This window comes from Protopterus annectens, chromosome 10.part0 (genome assembly GCF_019279795.1).
Source record: "Protopterus annectens isolate FY-2018-M chromosome 10.part0, PAN1.0, whole genome shotgun sequence".
Lineage (NCBI taxonomy): Eukaryota > Metazoa > Chordata > Ceratodontiformes > Protopteridae > Protopterus > Protopterus annectens.
Window position 1 is genome coordinate 1,224,929,852 of NC_056744.1, and position 22,189 is coordinate 1,224,952,040.

Here is a 22,189-nt window from a genome sequence, read left to right on the forward strand (position 1 = left end):
TAATTCCCCTAACAGGCAGTCGAGTGTTGGACAGAGATGGAAAATGGGTGTATACATCAGTGACCTTTGCATTGTGATCACTGAATTATTTGGCCCACTTTACCAGGTTCAAAGGGACTTACTAAACAAACTCTCCAACACTGCCCTGGGGTCCATGTCTCGAGGAACAGAAAACCTACTTCTCAAGAATGGCCACCCTACAGTGCATCTCTAATGCGCCCATGAGGTTAATCTCTCATGCTGCTGAGGCCTTCTCTGGTTCAGGCATTGCCATAAGGAGACATGCCTGGATGCGACTTTGTAGAATCTTTCAAGGCGTCATTCATAAATGCTTCTTTTGATGGATCATCACTCTTTGGATGAACAGTAAAAAAAAAAAATATCCTCTCCCAATGTGAAAAAGAAGAGAAAACCTTGTCTGCCACTGGAATCAAATTCTCTGCCCCACAAAGACCGTGTTCCAGGAACCAACATGGAGGTAAGAAATTGTGGTTCAAGAAGTCACAAGGGCCTTTCCAGGATTCACGGGGAGAATTTTCCCTAGAGCCAGAAGGGGAAATGACCAATTTAGTAGAAACCACCCACATGGCAGAGGAGGTCAGCAGAACCAAGTATCTCAAGATTTCTTCTCAGACAAATGCTTTCTGCGCTCAGTTGCCCGACTGTCCCTCTCTGGAGGCAGTTGGGGGTGCTTATCCTTGCACATAAATGCCTGGCTAGCCATTATAAATGTCCATTGGGTGCAAAGAATCATATCCAGAGGATATTGTATTCCCTTTTTTCTAAACTCCCTCTCCAAAGAAAAATCTCCCCGATTGTTCCACCCAATCAGAGGGACTTAGCAGCAAAGCTGCTAGAGAAGAGCTAATTCAGAAGGTCCCACCAGACCAAACATGATCTAGAATCTACTCAAGGTTCTTTTTAGTCCCAAAAAAGGCAGAGGACCTGAGACCAATCCTGGACCTAACCTTCATAAACAAGTCTGTAAATACCTAAACATTTCAGATGGTCACGGTCCAGTCGTCCTTTTGAGCACATACAGTCCATTCTGTGTCTCCTTCAGTAGGTTTTCAGGACGCATACTATCTCATCAATATGAACAGGTGAGGTCAAAGGTTTCTCAGCTTCTGGCTGGGAGCCAGTCATTGTCAATTAAAAGCTTTGCCCTTTGGTTTCACCACAATCCCAAGGGTGTTCACCAAATGCATGGCAGTTGTAGCAGCTCACCTGAGACTGCTCTAATTCAGGGTGTTTCCTTACCTAGAAGGCTAAGTCCTGACCGCATCAAACAGGCATCTACTCCAAGCCAGGGATTATCCACTTCACCTAGTGAATATGCTAAGTATCACAGTAAATCCCCAAAGGTCTCAAATACATTCAGTTCAAGCGATGGATTTTATAGGCGTGCATCTGGATACACTCAACTGCCTAGCCCTCTTACCTTCAAACAGTATACTGTCCTTGAGATTACATACCTGGCAAATACTAGCCATCCCTTCGCCACATGAAGCATGACTAAAAAAGCTCCAGCTCTTCTCAGTCGCTTACCGTCTGCTCAGAGGTGACCTATGCCTGACCTATAGGGCCATGTCAAAACCTGAACTAATGGACATGCTTCACCTCAAAAAAACGTGATCCCTCAGAACCACTCATTCTAGCGACTTGAACAATAAACAGGACATGCTGGAGGGATAGATTCCTGTCCCAGCGACTCTCCTCGCTCTGGAATAGAATCCCAATCCATATTCGACAGAGCTCCTCTCTGACACTCTTCAAGAGAAATCTTGATGAGTGGATGGATAGTCGTAAGTTCTACCCTAGGATCACTTCAGGAGCCCTGTTGACAGAGGCCCAGGTTACTAATCTAATGGGGAGGCGAAAGCCATCACTCTGTGGCTAGGCTTATAAATGCCCATGGGCAGATATCCTAGTACTTACCTATGAACCTGCAGAATTGGTTCTGAAAGCACTAGGTCCAATGGCTGCCACCATAATGCTGTTTTCCTACAGCTCGCCTTCACATGAGGATTCTTCAGTGGACCCTAGCAGTACAATGGTTCCTACACAGCTATCCTCTGAATCATCCCGTCAGGCTATCTCGTGTGTGCAAAGACTCCCTCTCATGGTGGCTTCACTCGAGGGACGTTGAAGGACGTCCATTTTATTCTTCCTCCACCCATCACCACGTTGACCATGGACACATCTCATTTGGGGGGGGGGGCATTACTCGGGACGAGTTGTTCTAGGCACGTTATATACACAGGAGACCAATCTGCATATAAATGTCCTAGAAATGAGAGCGGTGCTCCTAGCATTGCAAGCCTTTACAGAGCTTTCTTCCTCTAGGGATGATTGCAATTCAAGCATACATGTCCATAGTTTGGTACATTAAACCAGGAGGAAACCAGATTGTACCCCCTCTGTAGAGAATCCGTGAGAGACTGGCAATGGGCAATCTCCTCCAAATGCTTTGTAGTAGTAACGCACATTCTGGGAAAATCCAACATCCTAGCAGACAGGCTCAGCAAAACACTTCTGATGCCTCAAGAGTGGTATCTAAACCAGTCTGTGGCAAATTTTGATCTTCCTCCAATGGGGTCAGCCTTGCTGCAGTCTCTTTACATTCCCTTCCAACAACAAATGCAGCAGTTTTTTTTACCCTGATCCTCCTCTGGGACAGTCACAGAGAGATGTTCTAGTCCATGTGTGGCCCTCTGGTCTCCTTCCCCTTATACCCCTCATTATCAAATTTCTCCAGAAAGTGCAGAGGTTAAAAAGCAAAGTGATCCTCATGGCACCCTTCTAGCCTCAACAGGTTTGTTTCTCCTTTGGTCTTACCTGATGCGTCCTCCCTGGACGCTGAATCCAAGTCCAGACTTCCATTCTCAACCTTCAGGACACACTCACCCAGATTTGATAGGCCTTAAATTGACTGCATGGTTTCTCCAGTTCCAGTGATGGCTAGACTTTCCAGGCTTTCCACTCCAGTTAAATTGTGGTATGTTCACACAGTTTCCACCAGAAAGATTTACAAGAGCAAGTGGAAAAGATTCTCCATTTGGGCTCACCAAAAATGTGGATCCTTTTACCGCTCCATTACAGCAGTTCATGACTTCCTTGCTTCAGTTTTTCAGAATAGAGCAAGTTATTCCACTGTCAAAGTACAGGTAGCAGCTATTTCCAAATATCACAATGGTGAAAGTTCATCTTTGGCTTCTTCCAAATTGTGTAAGGTCTTTCTCAGCGGTACCTTCTTGCTTGGACCTCCGTTTAAAGAACCTACTCCTCCGTGGGATCTTACTGTGGTCTTACAAGCTCTAGTTCACTCTCCTTTCAAACCTTCTGCCAAAGTAGATCTCAAATTCTTATCCTGAAAGACTTTATTCTTGGTTGCTATAACCTCTGCTAGGGAAATGGAGAATTGCAAGCACACACTTCCAAACCACCATATTGGATTTTCCATAAAGACAGAATCGCTCTACGTACAAATCCCACTTTTTGTACCAAACGTTGCCTCTGAAAATATCATCAGTCAGTCCATCAATCTCCCTGTATTTTTTCCTAATTTTGAAAACGAGGGCGAATATACCCTTCACCTGTTAGATTTTTATAGACATTTATGTTTTTATTTGGACAAAACAAAGGCTATTAGAAAATCTGACCAATTTTTTCCTTTTGAAAGGTGAAGTTGGGGAAAAGGAAGCCTATATCCAAAGTAACCTTCGTTAAATGGATTACAGATTATTCTGCAAAAGGTAAGAAATACAAACATATCACGCCTCCTGGACATGTGAAAGCACTTGGTTGAAGTCCACCTCAGCAGCTTTTTGGTGTAGAGTAGCTATTGATGATTGTGCAGCCACTTCCTGGTCAAATACTCATACCTTTGATACACATTACAAGTTGGATGTTGTATCCAGATAGAGTATCCTTTGGCTCTGTGGTGCTCCATAATATCCTTTCATGAAGGCCACACAACAGTTATGTAGTTGGGGACTCTGTCCCACAGGATGAGGAACGAATGAAAATGACAGCATCAGATGAAGTTATGTACTGACCATATCATTCCATCTATGTTGTCCATTTTCATTCTTCTAACCCCCCGTCCGTCCGTCCCTTCTGGGAAGACTTATAGAGGTGTTTCAGGATAGGTAAGGGAGGAGCTAGAGAGTCTGATCCTAAGCTATAGAAGCGGCCAAGTCTGATGAGAGGTTTGGATCCGAACCCACAGGTTGAGGAAGAATGAAAATGAACACCGTTGGAACGTTATGGTGAGTACATAACTTCTTTTTAATTGAATTAGCTAAGTGTAAATAAAAAAAAAAATGGGAAGTTCTATGGTTGCATTGGATTTGATTGAGTTACCATGCTTATATCCTAGCTTTGCCCAGTAGAAGCCACCTAGGCATCCTAGCGACATTGCTTTGGAGGACCAATTTAGATGAGAATTGTCAGTCTGGATGGATAGCCCCCCCCCCCCCCCACCCAAAATAAAGCTCTGCTTAACTTCAGCATGTGAAGTTGTTCAATCTCACCGTTCATTCATCACTGATGGGTTCGGAGCCAATCCCTCTGCTCCGACACGGCCGTTAGCAAGCTCAAGGTTTACCAAAAGCTCGAGACCTAGCCCCTCAAAATCTTTGGCTTCTAGTTCTAAGTCATCGAAGCATAAGACTGAAAACTGGGAGAATCTGCTGCAACATCAGATCCAATGCCTTCGGAGTCGACTGTTTCCATTGTTCGGAGCTGACCTATGTCCCTGGAGCCGGTATCGGAGACTCCTGCTTCTCCCCTTCTTCAATCTTTGCCTTCTGTAAAATCTTCTAGGTCTTCTGTCAGCCTCTCTGATTCAGACATGGAGCCTCTCTGATTCAAACATGGAGCGACTGGTGCAGAAGCTGCTGAAGGCTCTAGGACTTCCCAAATTGTTGTCTGCTCCGACCATTGCGTCTGAACCGAAGACCACTATTTTGGACATTTCTACTTCTCCTCCGAGCCACAATGGTACTTTGGAGCTGGAGGGGGCAGACCTGATTCTTGTAGAGCCAAGGCCTGCTTCTGCAATATCGGCTCCATCTGCTCGGACTTCATCAGCGCTGACCGCGGAGTCTAGGAGCCCACACTCTCCAGTCGGCTCTGGGGGAGGCTCTCTGGGCCTCGGCTCGGGTGAGCTTGGCTCCTACCTCTGGTTCGGAGCCTGTGGCCTCGGTGCAGAGGGAACTGGCGGTTCCTTTGGGGACTTCGGTTCCATCGTGTGGGAGTCGTGAGGCTATCGGAACCAAGAGGAGAGATTTGTCCCCAATGACCATCTCAACTTCAGGTCTAGCCGCTACTTCCCCTATAGTTCCTGGGTCTGCTTCTGTTCCTGTCATCCCAGCCCAGTGTCGAGACCCAGAGCCTCAGGTAACCCCACAGGGTGTTCCTTGTTCTTCTGAGACCTCTCCAGAAATCCGCACTGAAGAGGTTCCCAGGAAGAGTGCGTGTAAGAGGAGACACGTAGACTCCCCACAGGAGTATCTGACATCAAACACTGACTTAGATGAGTCAGAAGGGTCCCCACGATTCTCCTCTGAGGATATCTCCTTTGGGGAGATACTTGAAATCCTTAGACAGAGGGGTAATTGGCAGTCCAAAAGCCCTACTGAGGATGAGTCAGTGCTACTGAAGGCTTTCGGGTCTCAGCCTTCCACCTCTTGGGTGTCTCCGCCCTACGATGAGCTGATACAGCTGATCTCTCATAGGACATGGGAGTCACCGGACGCGTCAGAGCCTGTTCTCTGGAGGCCTAATAAATTCATCTCTGCCCCTGCGGATAAGCAGTTTCTGACTAAAGGAGTGCCTGTTGATGCCATGGTGGTGGCAGCAGCCACCAAGAAGGAATTTTCCTAGACTTCATTAGTCCATCCCCTTAACAGAGATTCTAGGGTTATGGACCGATACGGGAAACGCATCTTCAGTTCAGTAACATTTTCATTGCGATCGCTGAACTACCTGACCCACTTTACTAGACTACAGATAGGAACTCCTCAAGGAGTTAGGAGATGCTCTCCAGGGTTCTGTAGCTATGGGAGTTGCCGACAAAGTGACCACCCAGCTTGCTACCCTTAACTCCATAGTAAACTCATCCATGAGGCTCATTTCGTATGCAGCCAAGGGTTCGAGTAGGGCTGCAGGTTCAGGAATTGCCTTACGTAGACTGTCCTGGATGCGCCTATGTTCCTTCGCGGAACCCCACAAGTCTTCTTTCATCAATGCCCCATTCGATGGCACCACTCTGTTCGGGCCTAAAAATGAAGGAAACTCTCACCAGGAGTGAGCAAGATGGGAAGACTCTGTCTACTGTCTGAGTCTGTTTTGTCACCCCTATGCAGCCTTATCCTAAAGACACTAAGGGATGCTAGTTGCGGTTCCAAAAATCTCACACAGCCTTTCCAGACACCAGTGGTGATGCTCCTTTTAGAGGCAGAGGAGGGGGTAATGACAGAAGACGCTGCTATCGCGGTAGAGGGGGCCCGCAGCATCAAGGTGACAGAGATCAGTTCTCTGGTCAACCTTACCAGCGTCCCTGAAGGGAAGCCCGACTGCTCTACTCTGGAGGCAGTCGGGGGTCACTTATCCCTGTATCCCTACACCTGGCTAAAAATCTCCAATGACAAATGGGTACAGAGAAGAATTTCCAGAGGATATCTCATACCATTCACCTCCTTCCCAAAAACCCTAAGGAACATCCTGGACGTACCACCACGTTACAGGGAACAAGCAACTTCAGAGGTCCAAAAGTTGCTAGAAAAATGAGTCATCCAGCCAGTCCCAGCAGACCAAACAGGATCCAGAACTTACTCAAGGTTCTTTAGTACCAAAGGATCCGGAACTTACTCAAGGTTCTTTTTAGTACCAAAGAAAACAGGAGACTGGAGACCTATATTGGACCTCAGCAGACTCAACCAATTTGTAAAGAAGGAGAAGTTCCGGATGGTCACACTTCAGTCTATTCTTCCCTTTTTAAGGAAAGACAATTGGATGTGTTCGATAGATCTCAAGGATGCTTATTTCCACATAAAAATGGACATGACATCCAGAGAGCACCTGCATTTCTGGCTGGGAGCCAGTCATTATCAATTTCGAGCCCTGCCCTTCTGTCTCACTTCAGCCCCCAGTGTTCACCAAATGCATGACAGTGGTAACAGCTCACCTGAGGTGTCTTGGATTCCAGGTGTTTTCGTATTTAGACGATTTGCTCCTTTCAGCCACCACCCGGCATCAACTAGTTCAATCAAGTGGCCACACTCTGACTCTCTGCAATCAGTTGGGCATTACCATCAACTTCGAAAAGTCTGCCTTATCACCATTGCAGCATATAAACTTTATAGGAGCAGAGTTAGACACATCAACCATCACCTTAAGGCTACCATTAGAAAGAATCACTCTGCTGCATCAGCAAATCAGCTCTCTACTATCAAAGATGAAAGCACCAGCATCAGAAGTGTTAAAAATTTGGGGTTGAAGGCTGCTGCAATCATAGCCATTCCTCTAGCGAGAATGCATATGAGAATACTTCAATGGTTACTTTTCACTCCGTGGTCTTACCAGGGGCTTCCCATGAGTCACACAATATTGATCACAAACTCATGCAAAGAAGGGCCTTCAGTGGTGGTTGACGTCTCCTCGTAACCGTAGGTGGCCCATTTGTATTTCCACCTTCAATAGCCACTGTGACCACGGATGCCTCCCTGATAGGGTGGGGCATTATCAGGAGAGGACTGTCCAAGGCACATGGATGGAACAGGAGTTACATTTGCATACCAACATCCTGAAGATGAGTACTTTTGGCATTGCAGTACTTCCAAGACTCTTCCTCACGGGACCATTGCAGTTCAGACCGACAGTATGTCAGTGGTCTGGTATTTGAACAAACAAGGCGGGACCAGATCTTACCCCTTATGCCGAGAAGCCCTCAGAGTTTGGCAGTGGGCTGTATCCTCCCTGCGTTTTCTGTTGGCAATGCACATCCCAGGAAGATCCAACGTGATAGCAGACAAACTGAGCAGGGCAATTTTATTCCCTCATGAGTGGTCCCTCAAACAAGAGATAGCGGACAGGATTTTCTGCAAATGGGTCAGCCTTGCTGCGTTCTTTTTGTCAGTCACCTAAACACCAAATGCAGACACTGTTTTGCCCTGTTCCCCCCTCCGGGGGAGTCCCCAAGGGATTCACTTGTACGCGATTGGCCCCCGGGTCTTCTCTATGCATTTCCACCAATCCCTCTGATTTCAAAGTAAATTTGGTTCCCATTCCTACTTAATCACCTAGTGGAGGAACCATGGATTCTGGACCCGGTTCCAGACCTGCTGTGACACATTCATCGGGGAACCTCCATCCTTTACAGTCTCTACAGCTCACAGCTTGGCTGTTCCAGTTCCCTTCATAGCCAGGCTTGATAATATTTCTCAGGAGACGAGACACATCTTGTTGTCTTCCCAAAAGCCTTCCACCAGAAGATTATACCTCAGCAAATGCAAAAGATTTTCTTTATGGGCCTCCAAACAGAACATTGACCCTTATAAAGCACCCATGTCCTCCATCTTAGAATTCCTTATCGTGATTTTCAACAAAGGTTCAGCAGCAGCTACAGTACGAGTTCAAATGGCTGCCATTGCTAACTTTCACCTAGGAATAGACGGATTTAACATTATGACCCATAAGCTGTCTAGAGCCTTTCTCAAAGGGACCTTCCACATCAGACCCCCAGTGAAAGTTCCTTATGCACCGTGGAATCTGAACTTACTGTTGTCCAGGATTATTCTTCCTCCCTTTGAACCAGCATCATCCTGTGAAATGAAGTTCTTATCATGGAAAACTCTGTTTGTAGTGGCCATTACATCTGCCCATAGAGTGTCAGAGCTTCAAGCCTTATCTTTCAGACCACCTTATTTGATTTTTCACCCTGATAGAGTATCACTCAGAGCAAATTCTTCCTTTTTGCCTAAAGTTTGTTCCGAAACCAATATCAAGTCATTGAGTTACCAGTCTTCTTTCCCAGCCATTCTAGCAAAATGGAGTATATGCTACACAAACTTGATGTTCACAGACAATTCAGATTTTATCTGCATAGAACTAAAGATATTAGGAAATCAGACCAACTCTTTTATCCTTTTCAGAAACCAAAAAAGGTAGGCCAGTGGCTAAAACAACTTTATCTAAATGGTTATCGGATTGTATTGCCTTTGTTCATTCAGCTGTCAGTATGCCTTTGCCTCAAAAGATTAAAGCTCATTCTACCGGAGCAGTATCTACATCTGCTGCTTTTCAAGCCAAAGTGCCTTTAGATAATATTTGTACGGCAGCCACTTGGTCTAAACCTCATACCTTCATCACTCATTACAAAGTGGAGGTCCACGATCCTGAGAAATGTACTGCCATGAGCCACCCGAGATTTGGGGTGCTAGGGACGCTACCCATCAGTGATGAATGAACGGCGAGATTGAACAACTTCACATAAAGAAGTTATGTGCTCACCATAACATTCCATGTGAGTTGTTCCATCTCTCCTTCATTCTCACGTCCCTCCCTCCATCCCTCACTTGGCTGACAGTTGACCTGGAATCTAGCTTCATCTTGGTTATGCATTCCTTTTTTTTTTTGTTGGAATAATTATCTGGCAAAAGTAGTACATGCAGCAAACAAAATCTGAGGTATTCCAGGCAGTGCATCATGGGATAAGGGTCTAGGTCTCGAGCTTTTGGTAAACCTCGAGTTTGCTAACGGCCATGTCGGAGCTGAGGGATTGGCTCTGAACCCATCAGTGATGATTAAAGGCGAGATGGAACAACTCACATGGAACATTATGGTGAGGACATAACTTCTTTTTTGTATTTTTGGTACCTCCCGTGGGCATTCGCAGATAATGAAAAGTCTAGGTCTTCAGCACAATTTTATATAAAAAAGGGACCATGCATCTCCTTGTTCAGCTTATACAGTGTCTCCATTTTTTGTAATTGTTCCACTTAAAATCTTCAGTGTTGCAATCTCTCATTGACAAGTTATTCACCATCCCCTGAGGAAGAGGAGGGTAAGTTTATCCACCATCCCCTGAGGAAGAGGGCAAGTTAACTTTCTTCACTTAACCAAGTACAACTGTACAGCAGTTGCATTTTGTGGCCCGTGGTATATTTTTTTGCATTGATAACCATATACTGTCCTAGTTACTGCAGGACCCCTTATTTTGTATGCTTAGATGTGGCTTCCGATATATGCCACTGTGATGCTCATGCGATTTCTGGTGTTTTCTTCCACTGATCCTTGTATGTGAACCATAACAACTGTTTGCATTTAGCCCCCCCCCCCCCCAAGGGAGTTAATGGCTCCAAGCTTTCAATCATCAATGAACTTGGTCTGCCAGAGGCCTTTAATGTCAGATTTCACATCAGAGTAGTAGATGTTAGAGTTGGTCTTGGAACAGAACCCTGGGGTTCACCACTGGTGACTAAGTCTCTTTGAGGGGATAGTGTGCTATTAAATAGGGTGGTGTCTGTTAGATACCAGTTAGCATTCCAGAGGGTTGCATAGGATTGTATGTTAAGTTTAACCGGTATCCCTCCCACCCCCATTCTTCTACCTACATTTTAATAGCACCTATTAGCTTTCATCTGGCATTCTCCCATCCCCCTTCCAGTACCTTTACCTCACCACTCTGTCTTCTGATGTTGCATCACCAGGTAAAACAGTTCCTTAACTCACTAGCTGAATCACAGATAATGATATACTCTTTACTACCCCTCTTGTTCTGTTCGCACCATACCTCCTTACCTTGTATGAATACCAGTTTCTCACAATATTTCAGGTCCTGAAAGGCCATACTATCACCCCAGCTGTAAATCCTCCCACCTTCAACCATACTTTACAGTACCAGGTCCTATCCAACATCTTGTTCAGTCTATCAACATCTCAACCCCAGGCACATTAGCTCTAGATCCAAACACTACCACAAACCAATAAACAAATTCCTGAAGTTCATCACCAAGTATAGACTTAACCTAATACTTGGTGGTGATATTCACCCCAACCCTGGCCCACATACTTCAGATACACATACCCCCTCTACTTGCAATCTAAGCTACAAACCTACAATTAATAGACCAACTAACTCTCTCCTAGCCTGTCATCTCAATATTAGAAGCATTAATAACAAGGTACATGAATTGCATGCAGTTCTGGATGTCCACTCCCCTGAGATTCTCTGTTTATCTGAAATATGGTTAAAACCTAACACTACAAGCAATGAAGTGTTACCACCTGGGTACAACATACACAGGCTGGATCGTGCTTAGAGGAAGGGGGTGGGGTAGCTGTACTCTAAATCTGAGTTGAATGTCACCATAGATGTAATACAACCACCTCAGATTAATGACTCGGAGCTTATTGCCACCAAATTGCAACTTAATAAAAATAAATGCATTAATATCATCTGTATATACATTCCCCCAGGTAACAATATATCTACACTTGAAGATATCCTGCACTGGCGATCATGTCACTACCCCCAAAAAACCCTACTACTTGGAGACTTTAACATAGACTGGAGCACCTGTTCCTCAGAATCCCCAACCATCCATATTAACCTGCATGCATTTACACAAATCATATCCACCCCTACCAGGATAGGTAAACCCAACCAAAAAGAAAGCATACTTGACTGGGTACTCATAAATAGTCACTCCAACTGTACACCTCTGGTACCCTCCCTGATGGCCTAAGTGATCACCGTCTCACATATGTAATTAAGCACAAAGCCATTAATTCCCAACAACCCTTACTCAGAAAGGTTAGAAACAATATAAAATTTGACCTTGCCAAATTCCAGCAAGAACTAAACTCATGTAATTGGTCTATTCTAAAACACCTCCCCTTAGAGGAAGCAGTAGCATACTTTAACAACAAATTCCTTAAGATCCTTGATTTGCATGCACCTGTTCGTTCAAAGAGAACAAAGGCAAAAACTGCGCCATGGCTTTCTAAAGAGTCCAAACTCAAAACTACTCTTAAAAACAAAGCATGGGCTTTATGGCATTCTTCTAAAGACCCCCAAGATCACATTAAATACAGGCAAGGAACGAAACTAAAAAACCCATTTTACAAGACAAAAAACAATACTGTAATTTACAGACAGTAAATCAAAATAACCCTCAGAAGTTTTGGGCAGGTTTAAATAATCTACTACATCCTGGACAAACGTCAACCTCCATCCCTGCTGCTACTATTGATAAAACCCCTGAAGATGTTTCTGAAGTTTTAACCAATTCTTTACTGAGACAATTCAAGCCCTGGCTATCCAACTACCGCCTAGCTCCCCTGGTCCTGAAAGTAGCACCCCTAGAAACCTAGTCGCATTCAGCTTCCAACCAGTCACCACTTCACTTATCTGAACCTTGATCAAAAAATTAAAACCCACTACACTTTCTGCTGATCAACTCCCTGCCCAGTACCTACAAAAATAAGCTGATGCTATTGCTTACCCCATCTCGATACTAATCAATCGAACCATAGTAGAAGCTAAAATTCCCACCATCTGGAAAATATCCTATGTAATCCCACTTCACAAAGGAGACCGCTCTACTGAATTCTTAAATTATAGGCCAATAGCTATACTCTCTCCACTTGCAAAGATTATGGAAAAATGTATTCATAGACAACTCGTGCACTACCTAATCCAGAATCACCTTAATGCAGACACTCAGCATGGCTTCTGTCCTGATCACAGCACTACTTCAGCCCTCCTAGCCTTTACCAACACCATAAACCATAATCGCAGCAATAATTATATATCCTCAGCCCTCCTCTTGGATCTTTCCAAGGCATTCAATATGGTTGATCAACTTTTAATCCACACCCTGAAAATATTCTGTCTAGATACTAGAGCCCTTAAGTGGTTTCAATCCTACTTGAATGGTCGACAGCAGGCTGTCCTCTGGCAGAACAAACTCTCTAATCTTCTACCTAACACCATTGGAGTACCACAAGGCTCTATACTAGGGTCCTTGCTGTTCTCCATCTTCATTAACGACCTTTATACTGTCATCCCAAAAGTCAGCTGTATCCAATAATGCTGATGACTCTACTCTGATTTTGTTCGGCCACATCTCCAATAGAGTTATGGTCAGCTACCCAGACCACCTTTAATACAATAGAAAACTGGCTTTCTGAATGTTGTCTGATCCTAAATCCCAAAAAAACTAAAATGCTGCTATTTTCACCAACATGTAGGTCTACCGCTTTCACCTTTACCATAAATTCAAATGATGGCACAATAATCTTCCCTGACCCCTCTACAAAACTATTAGGTGTCATCATAGATAATAATCTAAAATTTGACCTACGTGTTAACCAAGCTATCAAAACCATCAATAAAAAACTAGGGTCACTTTACAGAATAAAAGCCTTCCTAACCCCTCCAGCTAAAATTGCCATAGCTCGCTCTCACCTTCTTTCAACCCTTCTGTATGCATCCCCTCTACTCTCGAATTTAAACAAGACTGTCCTTAAACTCTCAATTTGCTACAACCACATTGCTAGGTTTGCCACTGGGCTGCCTTAGGACACATCATTGCATCAATCTAAATCAGCTTGGGTGGCTTGAACTACCCAGCCTAATCCAGTATAACCAACTGATTATGGCCTATAAAATCCTCTATAATCCGGACAATACTCCTGCACTTAAATATTATCACCCCCTATAACAATCCTAGACCGCTTCGATCCTCTAACAAACTACTAATTCAGACTAGCAAAATTAACAACACAGCCGGTGACTCTCTTTGCAAACTCTGTAAGTAGATCCTGGAACTCTCTTCCAGCTGATATTACCTTACTTTTCCACCTTAGGTCAATTTAAAACTAGACACAAACATCTGTCACTTAACTGGCTATGTCAATGTTTCAAGCCTGGCCAACTCTCTCTAGAATGTGTAAAAATCTGTTAACCAGTTTACTGTGTAATTTAATTTAATCCTGACTTACGCTCTGGATTAACTCTAACCTGTGGAACTTGTTTAACTTGCTTACTTATGTAATCTCTGTAAATTATCTGTTTGTAATATGTAATGCTGGTATTATGTAATGCTGTATCTGCTTACCCTTGGAGCTTTTCTCCCCAAGCCTCCGCTGAAAATGGGCATGCATCCAGTCGGACTATCCCGGTCAACAAATGTAAACTAAATAACTAAAAATAAATGCCAAAGTGGGGTATAGTATCAAAAGCCTTGGGTAAATTGAGTTGGGGCTTCTGTCTTAATTTCTCCAAATATTTTGTTTCCAGTACTGTGATGAGAGTGGACCCAATTCCCAAGTCGGAATATGATTGGAGTTTATGAAATTGATATGGTTTCCTTCTTATGTTAGGCAAGAGTGCTCATCTCAGGACCTACAATGTACTCTACATTGCCCCTCTTGCTACGTATCTACTCTCTAGAAATACTAGTGTATTGCGTAATAGTAGCAATACATAATCTCTTCCTTGACCTCCACATTCCACTTGTTTTCTGTGTGTCTTGCTTGGCCTGTCTGTTATTATGGAGTACTGTTTCCTTCTACCACAAGGGTCCATCTTGCTTGTGTACCTGGCCTAACCTAGTGGTAGGAATATTTCCATGTCCTGAGGATTGTACACTGTCTTTTTTTTTCCAGACCTGTCATCAGTACTTAACCGGGAAGGGGCACTTTTTGGAAATGTGTTATTGTACTTAATGCACTTTCAGTTAAATCATTTAGTTGAAAACACTTTCAGTGATGGTTTAAAATTCCCTTTCCTCCACTGTTGTACAACCTCTGAGGGTTACCACCCTACAAAAGATTTGCTCAGGAGTTCACTTAAAGTGTCTTCAGCTGAATGTTTTCACTGAAAAAAAAGCACCTGCTGAATTAACATGAATCCACTCTTTTATCCTGTAACCTGTGCACGCAATCTTTTTATTTTGACCTACCTTTCTCCAGAAGATACAAAATAGTCTGTGTATCAGTGTCCTATTTGTGAGGTTTTATAAGAACAGGGTCCACCATGTGAAGATACTAAGAGTTCAGGATAAATTCAATACCAACAGTACTTCTCTCCTTTTTTGCATATCTCCATTCAGACAAGTAGGCTGTGTACATGGAGCTATTGTCAACTAGTGCTTCTCTGGCTCTTTCAAAGGCATCAACTGGGTTTAACAGGCAGTGTATACTTTTTACACATCAAAACTGGGTTAGGTCTATAGATTTTATAGTCTCCTTATGCCATTTTCTGAGGTCCATTATTATGCCTTCTATTACCTTGCAAAATATACTGGTAAGGTTGATGGATCCAGAATTGCCAGGTTTTGTGCAAATGGGGGGGGGGGTCTTGTTGTGGTGTTGAACTACTGCAGCTGTTCTCATTGCTTCCAGTATATATCCAGCAGGTGTATGTTAATAGGTAATTACTAGGCTAATGATTCCAGGGGACCTTTTTAAGCCTAACCATGCTTATTAAGAATCAAACCCTGTACCTTTTAAGGTAAGCACCTTCAACCATTATGCCAACTTCCAACCTAAAGCATATTTTAGCTGGATTCGAACCCTTATTCAGTTGTGTTTATCTAACCTCACTGAACTTGCACCTTGTGACACAGAAATATGTTGTCAAAGAGCTTATGGAGGTGGTCTGATAGAGGGTAGTAAATGGAGAACAGCTAAAGTCATGTGGCTGTTATAAGAAATTCTTTCTATATTGCACAATTTATAAGCAAATGGATTTATTCTAGATCTAGGGATGTCATTGCCCCCTTCACTCAGCCCTTATTAGGCCAGTTGTTGAATATATTCCCTTTGGCATGTATCTGTCTAAAACATGCAATAGCTGGAACACCCACAGAGATACCTTACTAAAAGGATACAAAGCCTGAACAACATGTCTTACATGGACCAACTGAAAGCCCTGTCACTATGCTCTGTATCCTACAGACTGCTAAGAATTGACCTGTGCCTGGCATACTAGGGTGTCTTCCAACCCATTACTGATGGATTTACTACAGGTCAGCCAGTCGGCTGACATCAGAAATACTGTAAGGATCTACACCTCTTCTGCAATATGAACAGAGGGGTTTGGAGGGGCAGGTGTATCTTGCAAAGGTACCACTGCTGTAGAACAGACTCCCTATCTACATAAAACAAAGCTGATCCTGTCTATATTCAAACCAGCTTAAATCTGTGAATGGAAAACTGAAAATTTACACAAGGATTGCCCCCTGTACTATTAATGAACAGAGGCAGCTCCTAAATGCTTTGTCCCATGCTTGAGTCCCCTCAGATTATCTGTGGTATGATCCCAGTTATTTTCATTGAGTAAGTACAGTATGTAACAATAAGCCCAATCTGTAACCAAGTGGAATAGGTTATTTCAAGCACAAAACGTGAAACTGGCAAGGCTTAAAATGACCCACGAGGGCATCTAGCCTAGTAATTACCTACAAACTTCTTTTAGTCAGATTTTAAACAGCCTGGTAGGATATCTAGACCCACAGACCTGGTAGCTTTTATTTAAGGGAACATTTTTAATATCTGTTAAGAGGAATTTAGCAGGGATGGCATGGACTGCATATTTTGGAGGAAGTTTGGAGGTGATGGAAGGGATAATTTGGAGCTGAAATAAATCTTGGTCATCCTTCGAAATTGACTTGGTGATGCCATTAGTGGTAACTTTCTTGAAAATGCTTGGAATTATTTGTGTGGTTCTTTACATCATTAAAGAATGTATTGTGGTATCTTTGGCTGTGTAGTAATGTTTATTGTATAATTAGCTATAGAAAGGCTGGGTTTAGGTTAATGGAGAATGAATGCATTTTATTAAGATGCATTTTGTAATTTGCAAGTGTCACATTTGGGGTTTTGTAGTTGGTCAGGGTATGAGGTCTTGTTTACTGATACTGCGATATTAAGGAGCTTAAGGTCCTAGTCAGTAAGTCTAGAGGTGATGGCGTTTTCAAGAAATACGGTCATGCCATTATCAACATTACTGCTAACACTAGGTGACCCTGTACCAATGGTAGACCTTGGAAGCCAAGTAAGAAGGGTGTATTGCCACTGTTCTGGAACCAGGTTTCAGTGAAAACAGATATTCACATTTTTCAATGCTTGGAAGACATCAAAGGAGTACGTTTTTCTTTAGGCTCCTAGCATTGAGTAGTAGTAAGCTAATATTTGCCAGATTTGAGTATGTATCTACCCATTTTGTAGCATAAGTAGACCGACATTGCCTAGGAAGGCACTGTGGAGTTGAGAAAGTCTTAGCAAGTAAGCTAAAGCCATAATGAAATTGGTTCAAGCAGTTGTTAAATAGCCAGAGTGTTTTTTATCTCCTTCCAGGCTGAAGCACACCAATAACTTGGTTATCAAGTTGTAGTCCCGAGAGTAGGCGCTGGGAGGAGTAAGACAGTTGCCAGGATGAGTACTTTCTACTGTTGTATGCTCTGTAGTTGTATATTCTGCAAACCCACTCTGCTAGGAACAGCAGTTTCCAGATTTTGTGGGGCAGTTTTTGCAGTCCGATCTGGTAGCAGGGTTCAAGGAATGTTGGTCATGTTGCAGGCCATAACGGTAGAGTAGCGTCTGCAGAAATGACAAGTTTTAAAGTAAACCACAAGAAGTTTCCCTCCATTTATATTAAATATTTGCAGTAGAACCGTTTCAAATGCAAAATGTGCACAGCTCAAAACAAGTTTTAAATTGGCACTAGCACATGTAAGTGCCAAAAAGGTTACTTCCCAGATGTGGGATTTTTATTGGATCCAGTTGTAGCATTCAAGTCAGTTTTGTCATGTAACTTGCTTGCAGAATAGAGTGGTGGTGGTGACTGCAACAAAAAATTTATAGCAGACGTCAAGAACATAAAGATCAGTAAAAAACTTTGCAATGCTGTGTAGCCAGTAGTAAGTCATAAACAACAGCAGTAGCCCTTTGTCTTACCTGGGGAATCCAGCTAGACCTGTTTTCATATGCAGAATTACCACATTATTAAACTGAGCTCTTAAGTCACAAGTAGTATTTTCAAAGGCATACATGCAGAAAAGATTACTTCCCAGACATTGTGGAACTGTTTTTGCAGTCAAATCTGGTAGCAGAGTTCACAGCATGTTGGTTTCTTCCAGTCGCAGAATTTAAAGCAGATTGATCATGGACAATAGGTTGTAAGACTAAGTTGAAGATGACCAGGGAAAAGTAAAGTAACATAGTAACTTGTGGAGTAGCATGTAGCAGTGGTCAAAGTGGAGTTCTTGGCAAGCCAGTTAGAAAAGCAGTAGGGTAATGCTTTGATGGAGAAGAACAAATGTGGAAAATGTGTTTAAGAAGAGGGGAAAAGAGTAAGGCAAGAGGTGTACTTTACAAGATTAACTGTTAAACATATGTCTGGCTTTTTCTTATCCAGATGAACTGCTTTAATGCACTGAATATTTGCTTAGTTATCTGAAAAATTAGTCTTGCTTCTTGCTGTATAGAAGCGGAGGGTAAAAGGAATCCTTTCTCATCTATAAGATTAACTTCTTTCACAGAATTTATCCACTTAATTGTATTACTACTAAAAATGTTTAAGATTGGGAAATCTGTCTTAACTGCCTTTGGGACTAAGGCTGCCATAACCTAAACAGCCTGGCATCTCAAACTCTCCCAGGCTAGGAGAATCTTTTCTATTTTTTTTTACTCAAAGTACTGTGTGAACCAGGGCCTTTATCAAGATCTTTTTTTCCTGTGCATAAAAATCAGGCACATGTACAGATGACAACAGGATTACCCTTACTATAGGGTGTTTACTGATTTCTTCAGTCTAAAAACTGTGCATCTCTATTCCTAGTTCATTCAAATCTCCTTATTCTTCCGTTACAAAGTTTATAAGATCAGTGTATTTTTCTTTAGAATTGCTGCAAGTATCATCCCCTTCCTCCGGCATTGGGCTTGCACCATTTCTCCTTTTAGGTTTGTTTCTTGCCTTGAGCAAAAATAATTCTGAATCCTGGGTTGTTAGACTTGCATTCAAGACTATTAAGTAACCTAGCCCAGATTCACAGTTGCTCCGAAGCACCACTGAGTTAACTAACTTGCTCCAGGTCACACAATAGGTAATTGAAGGCTGTGTGAGTCAAACTCTGTACCACAGGAAGTAGCTCATTAACAGCCCATAACCTTAATCCTCTGCTAATTGCCAGACTGCGCTGTGCAGCTAATACCACTGCCAGCAGTCTCCCTTCTCCTCAGTTGAGAATATCCCAGGAAAGTATTGTCCAGAAGTATTTCTTCAAGAAAAAAATCCTGTGCAGATGTATCTCTGGCAATGTCTACTTTATGCCCATTGCACCTTTTTTGATAATCGGCAATTTCACTACTGCAGTAGTCTTTGGCTATATGGGTTACATCCAGCCAGCTTCAAAATGCACCTACACTCTGAATTCTGATGGCTATCCCCTTGGAAGGAAATCTACAGTAAAAAGTGTAGTCAATTTGAGTAATTTCTTGCTGCTTTGAGGGAGAAGTGTTTCTGAGGCTTCACAGGAGCAGCGGTCAGCTTCAAGCTTCATTTCTGGCAGATGAGTCCCCATAGGGGAACCCTTCTGTACAGAAATCCCTGCCATTTTAAGAAAATATTCACCGACTAAAAACTCTTCCTCTTTAAGAAAAACTTTTTTTTGTTTTTTTTTTTGTTTTGTTTTTTTGTTTTTTGTTTTTTTTAATATTAGAAGTTTTCTGTCAGGGAACATTATTTTTTAGTCCGGGGATTATTTTATAGTATTGGGGGACTAATTTTGCGGTAAGTTCACTGGTTTTGTGAACTTTTGTGTGGAAACATTTTAATTTGAATGTTTATACTCCATGATAACTTGCCTTCAGTTTTTTTTTTTTTTTGTCACTGCACTTTAACAAAGAATCTTTTGAGTTCTGACAGGGTTTTTTATGCAAGGCTTGAGCTTTACTTTGGAGAGGGACTTAGAAGAAAAGTATGTGTGCTGCTTTTCAACAGTTGTCTGACAACTGGCCTTCTGACAGACTCTCATTCCAGCAGTGCTTAATGACAATCAGGCTTCTTCCTCCACTACAGCATGGATACATACTCTGGACCTGCTAGCTGTTCTCCTGCCTGATCTAAAAATAAAAAGCAACAGCTTAAGGATCTTTTGCCGATACCAAAGGCTCAGATGGTGCTTCAGCCACTAATATGCGACTCTGCAGTGGCCAACTGTTATTCTTCAGGCCATTCACTTGTAACACCAGGCTCCTCCTGTGTAGCCCTTTCAGCCAACATGTATGTGGGGTCATTCACGTCCTCTGCAGCTGTTTTATTGCCTGAGATGGGTATGGGAGAAACATCAACTTTTTGTCTTGGAGGTTCTTCTCGGGGTGGCCAGGGATTAATTGCTAAGCCCTTAGCAGTGTTCTTCCTGGGAGGTTTCTGCAAAGAAAAAACAAAAGGTTAAACATTGTCTATCTGAGGACATGGTGTCTGTTCATAAAGATTATTTCCTAACGTTAGCCAGGCAGTTATTACAAGATGCAAAAGAACAAGAATGTGGTGTAGATAATTGGTTCAACCAACAACTGAACAAAAGTAAACCAAAAACGGGAGGATGAACCAAACCACAGCAGGCAGCAGATAAAAAAGAATTCCATTTAATGGCAAGCGCTTTCACAGCACATCAAGCAGCTTCATCTGAACCAGCTTGATGTGCTGTGAAAGCGCTTATCATTAAACGGAATTTTTTTATCTGCTGTGGTTTGGTTCATCCTCTTTTGTTTAGGTCATTACAAGATGTTAATCCTAGAACTCTGAAATCCATACCAGAATGCAATCCCCATAAAGAAGTTAGAGGAAAGTTTTTCAGAGGATTCTGACATTGATGAAGGCAGGGCTTCTCCTCCTGTAGATACCCAAGCCTAAAGCACTTAATTGTGAAGAAAGTTGTTTATCTCCAACTCCCTTGCAGGCGTTTTCCTTAATATTTTAATTTGTTTTACAGGGCAGAGCACTGATCACTTTTGACCAGTTTCAGTTCAATTTTCAGAAACTGTTTCCAGGATGAATTAAGTATTTTTATGGGAAAAGGACAATGTTCCCCTGAACCAAGGAAGTCCTATCATATGTTTCAAGTGGATGCATCACATACTATAACCTTCTCTCCTGTTCTGTTAGCGTTGTAGATAGTATGTGTTAAATGCCGCTTGTAATGACCCTGACTCGTAACCTTCAGTCCCGAAAATTTCAGATAGTGCCTTAAACTGGCATTCTTGTTTTCTCATCTTGGATATAACCAGCTGCCATTTTGACCTCTTCACCAACTGGAAACAGTCTTGATCAGTACTAATTCTTCTCCTGGGGATGAAGAAGGTAATGTGTTGGAAACACTTGGTAAGAAAATTTCCCCTTCTTCCACTTTAGCATATAGTACATGCATGTAAGTTTATTTTCAGTTATGTCAACTATTGAGGGGATGCTCTGCCCACTTCCTTCAGAAGGAAGCTTATCATATTTCTAATCTCTCTCTCAAGTTCTTCAAACATGCTTTGAAGAGTGTCTTTGATTTGCACAGATAAGTGTCTAGGACCACTGCTACAGTTTTGAGGAGGTATGCTTTGGTATATAACCAAAAGTTTGCTGATTAAGTGAAGTCTGAGATTTTTAAACACTACTCTAGATGTGAAGGTTTTATTTGGCCCTTCTGCTACTCAGATTCTTACACAAAGAATAGCTTGAAAGGGTTAGTCTTTTCAGTCATTCTTTCTAATAGTAGGCTTACATAATTTTGAGTTTTAAGGTCAAGTGTTAATGCAGTTACTGATTTCTTGTGTGTTATTTCCTTAGCTGGAACGCCCACCATCTGTAGACCATTACAGGAGAGGTTACAGAGATTTGGACCGACCACGTAGATCTCCATCACCACGGTATAGGAGAAGCAGAAGCAGGTCACCACGTCGGTATGAGTTTCACTTTTTGGCTCTTCAGGTCATATCTACTGCTTAAAAATATAAGATAGTGACTCTTAAACACTGAAGTTTGTGAACACTATATTGATAGCATTGTTCTTGATCTGAAAATGTTTGTATTGCTTAAGTAGTCTTAATAGAGCAGCATTAGTTTAAGCTTTTGAATGTTTTGTGTGCTTTTCAATATTGTATTGAAAAATGTTACAGTGCTAAT

At 42.5% G+C, this 22,189-nt stretch overlaps 1 protein-coding gene across 1 annotated transcript in view; it reads left to right on the top strand.

Moving 5' to 3' along the window:
- PRPF38A (pre-mRNA processing factor 38A) overlaps nucleotides 1-22,189 on the top strand; it is a 437,126-nt gene that overhangs the window by 234,782 nt on the left and 180,155 nt on the right. The window contains exon 5 of the mRNA XM_044086853.1: nucleotides 21,854-21,966. Within this exon, the coding sequence (XP_043942788.1) occupies nucleotides 21,854-21,966 (113 nt within the window). The remainder of the gene's footprint in view (nucleotides 1-21,853; nucleotides 21,967-22,189) is intronic.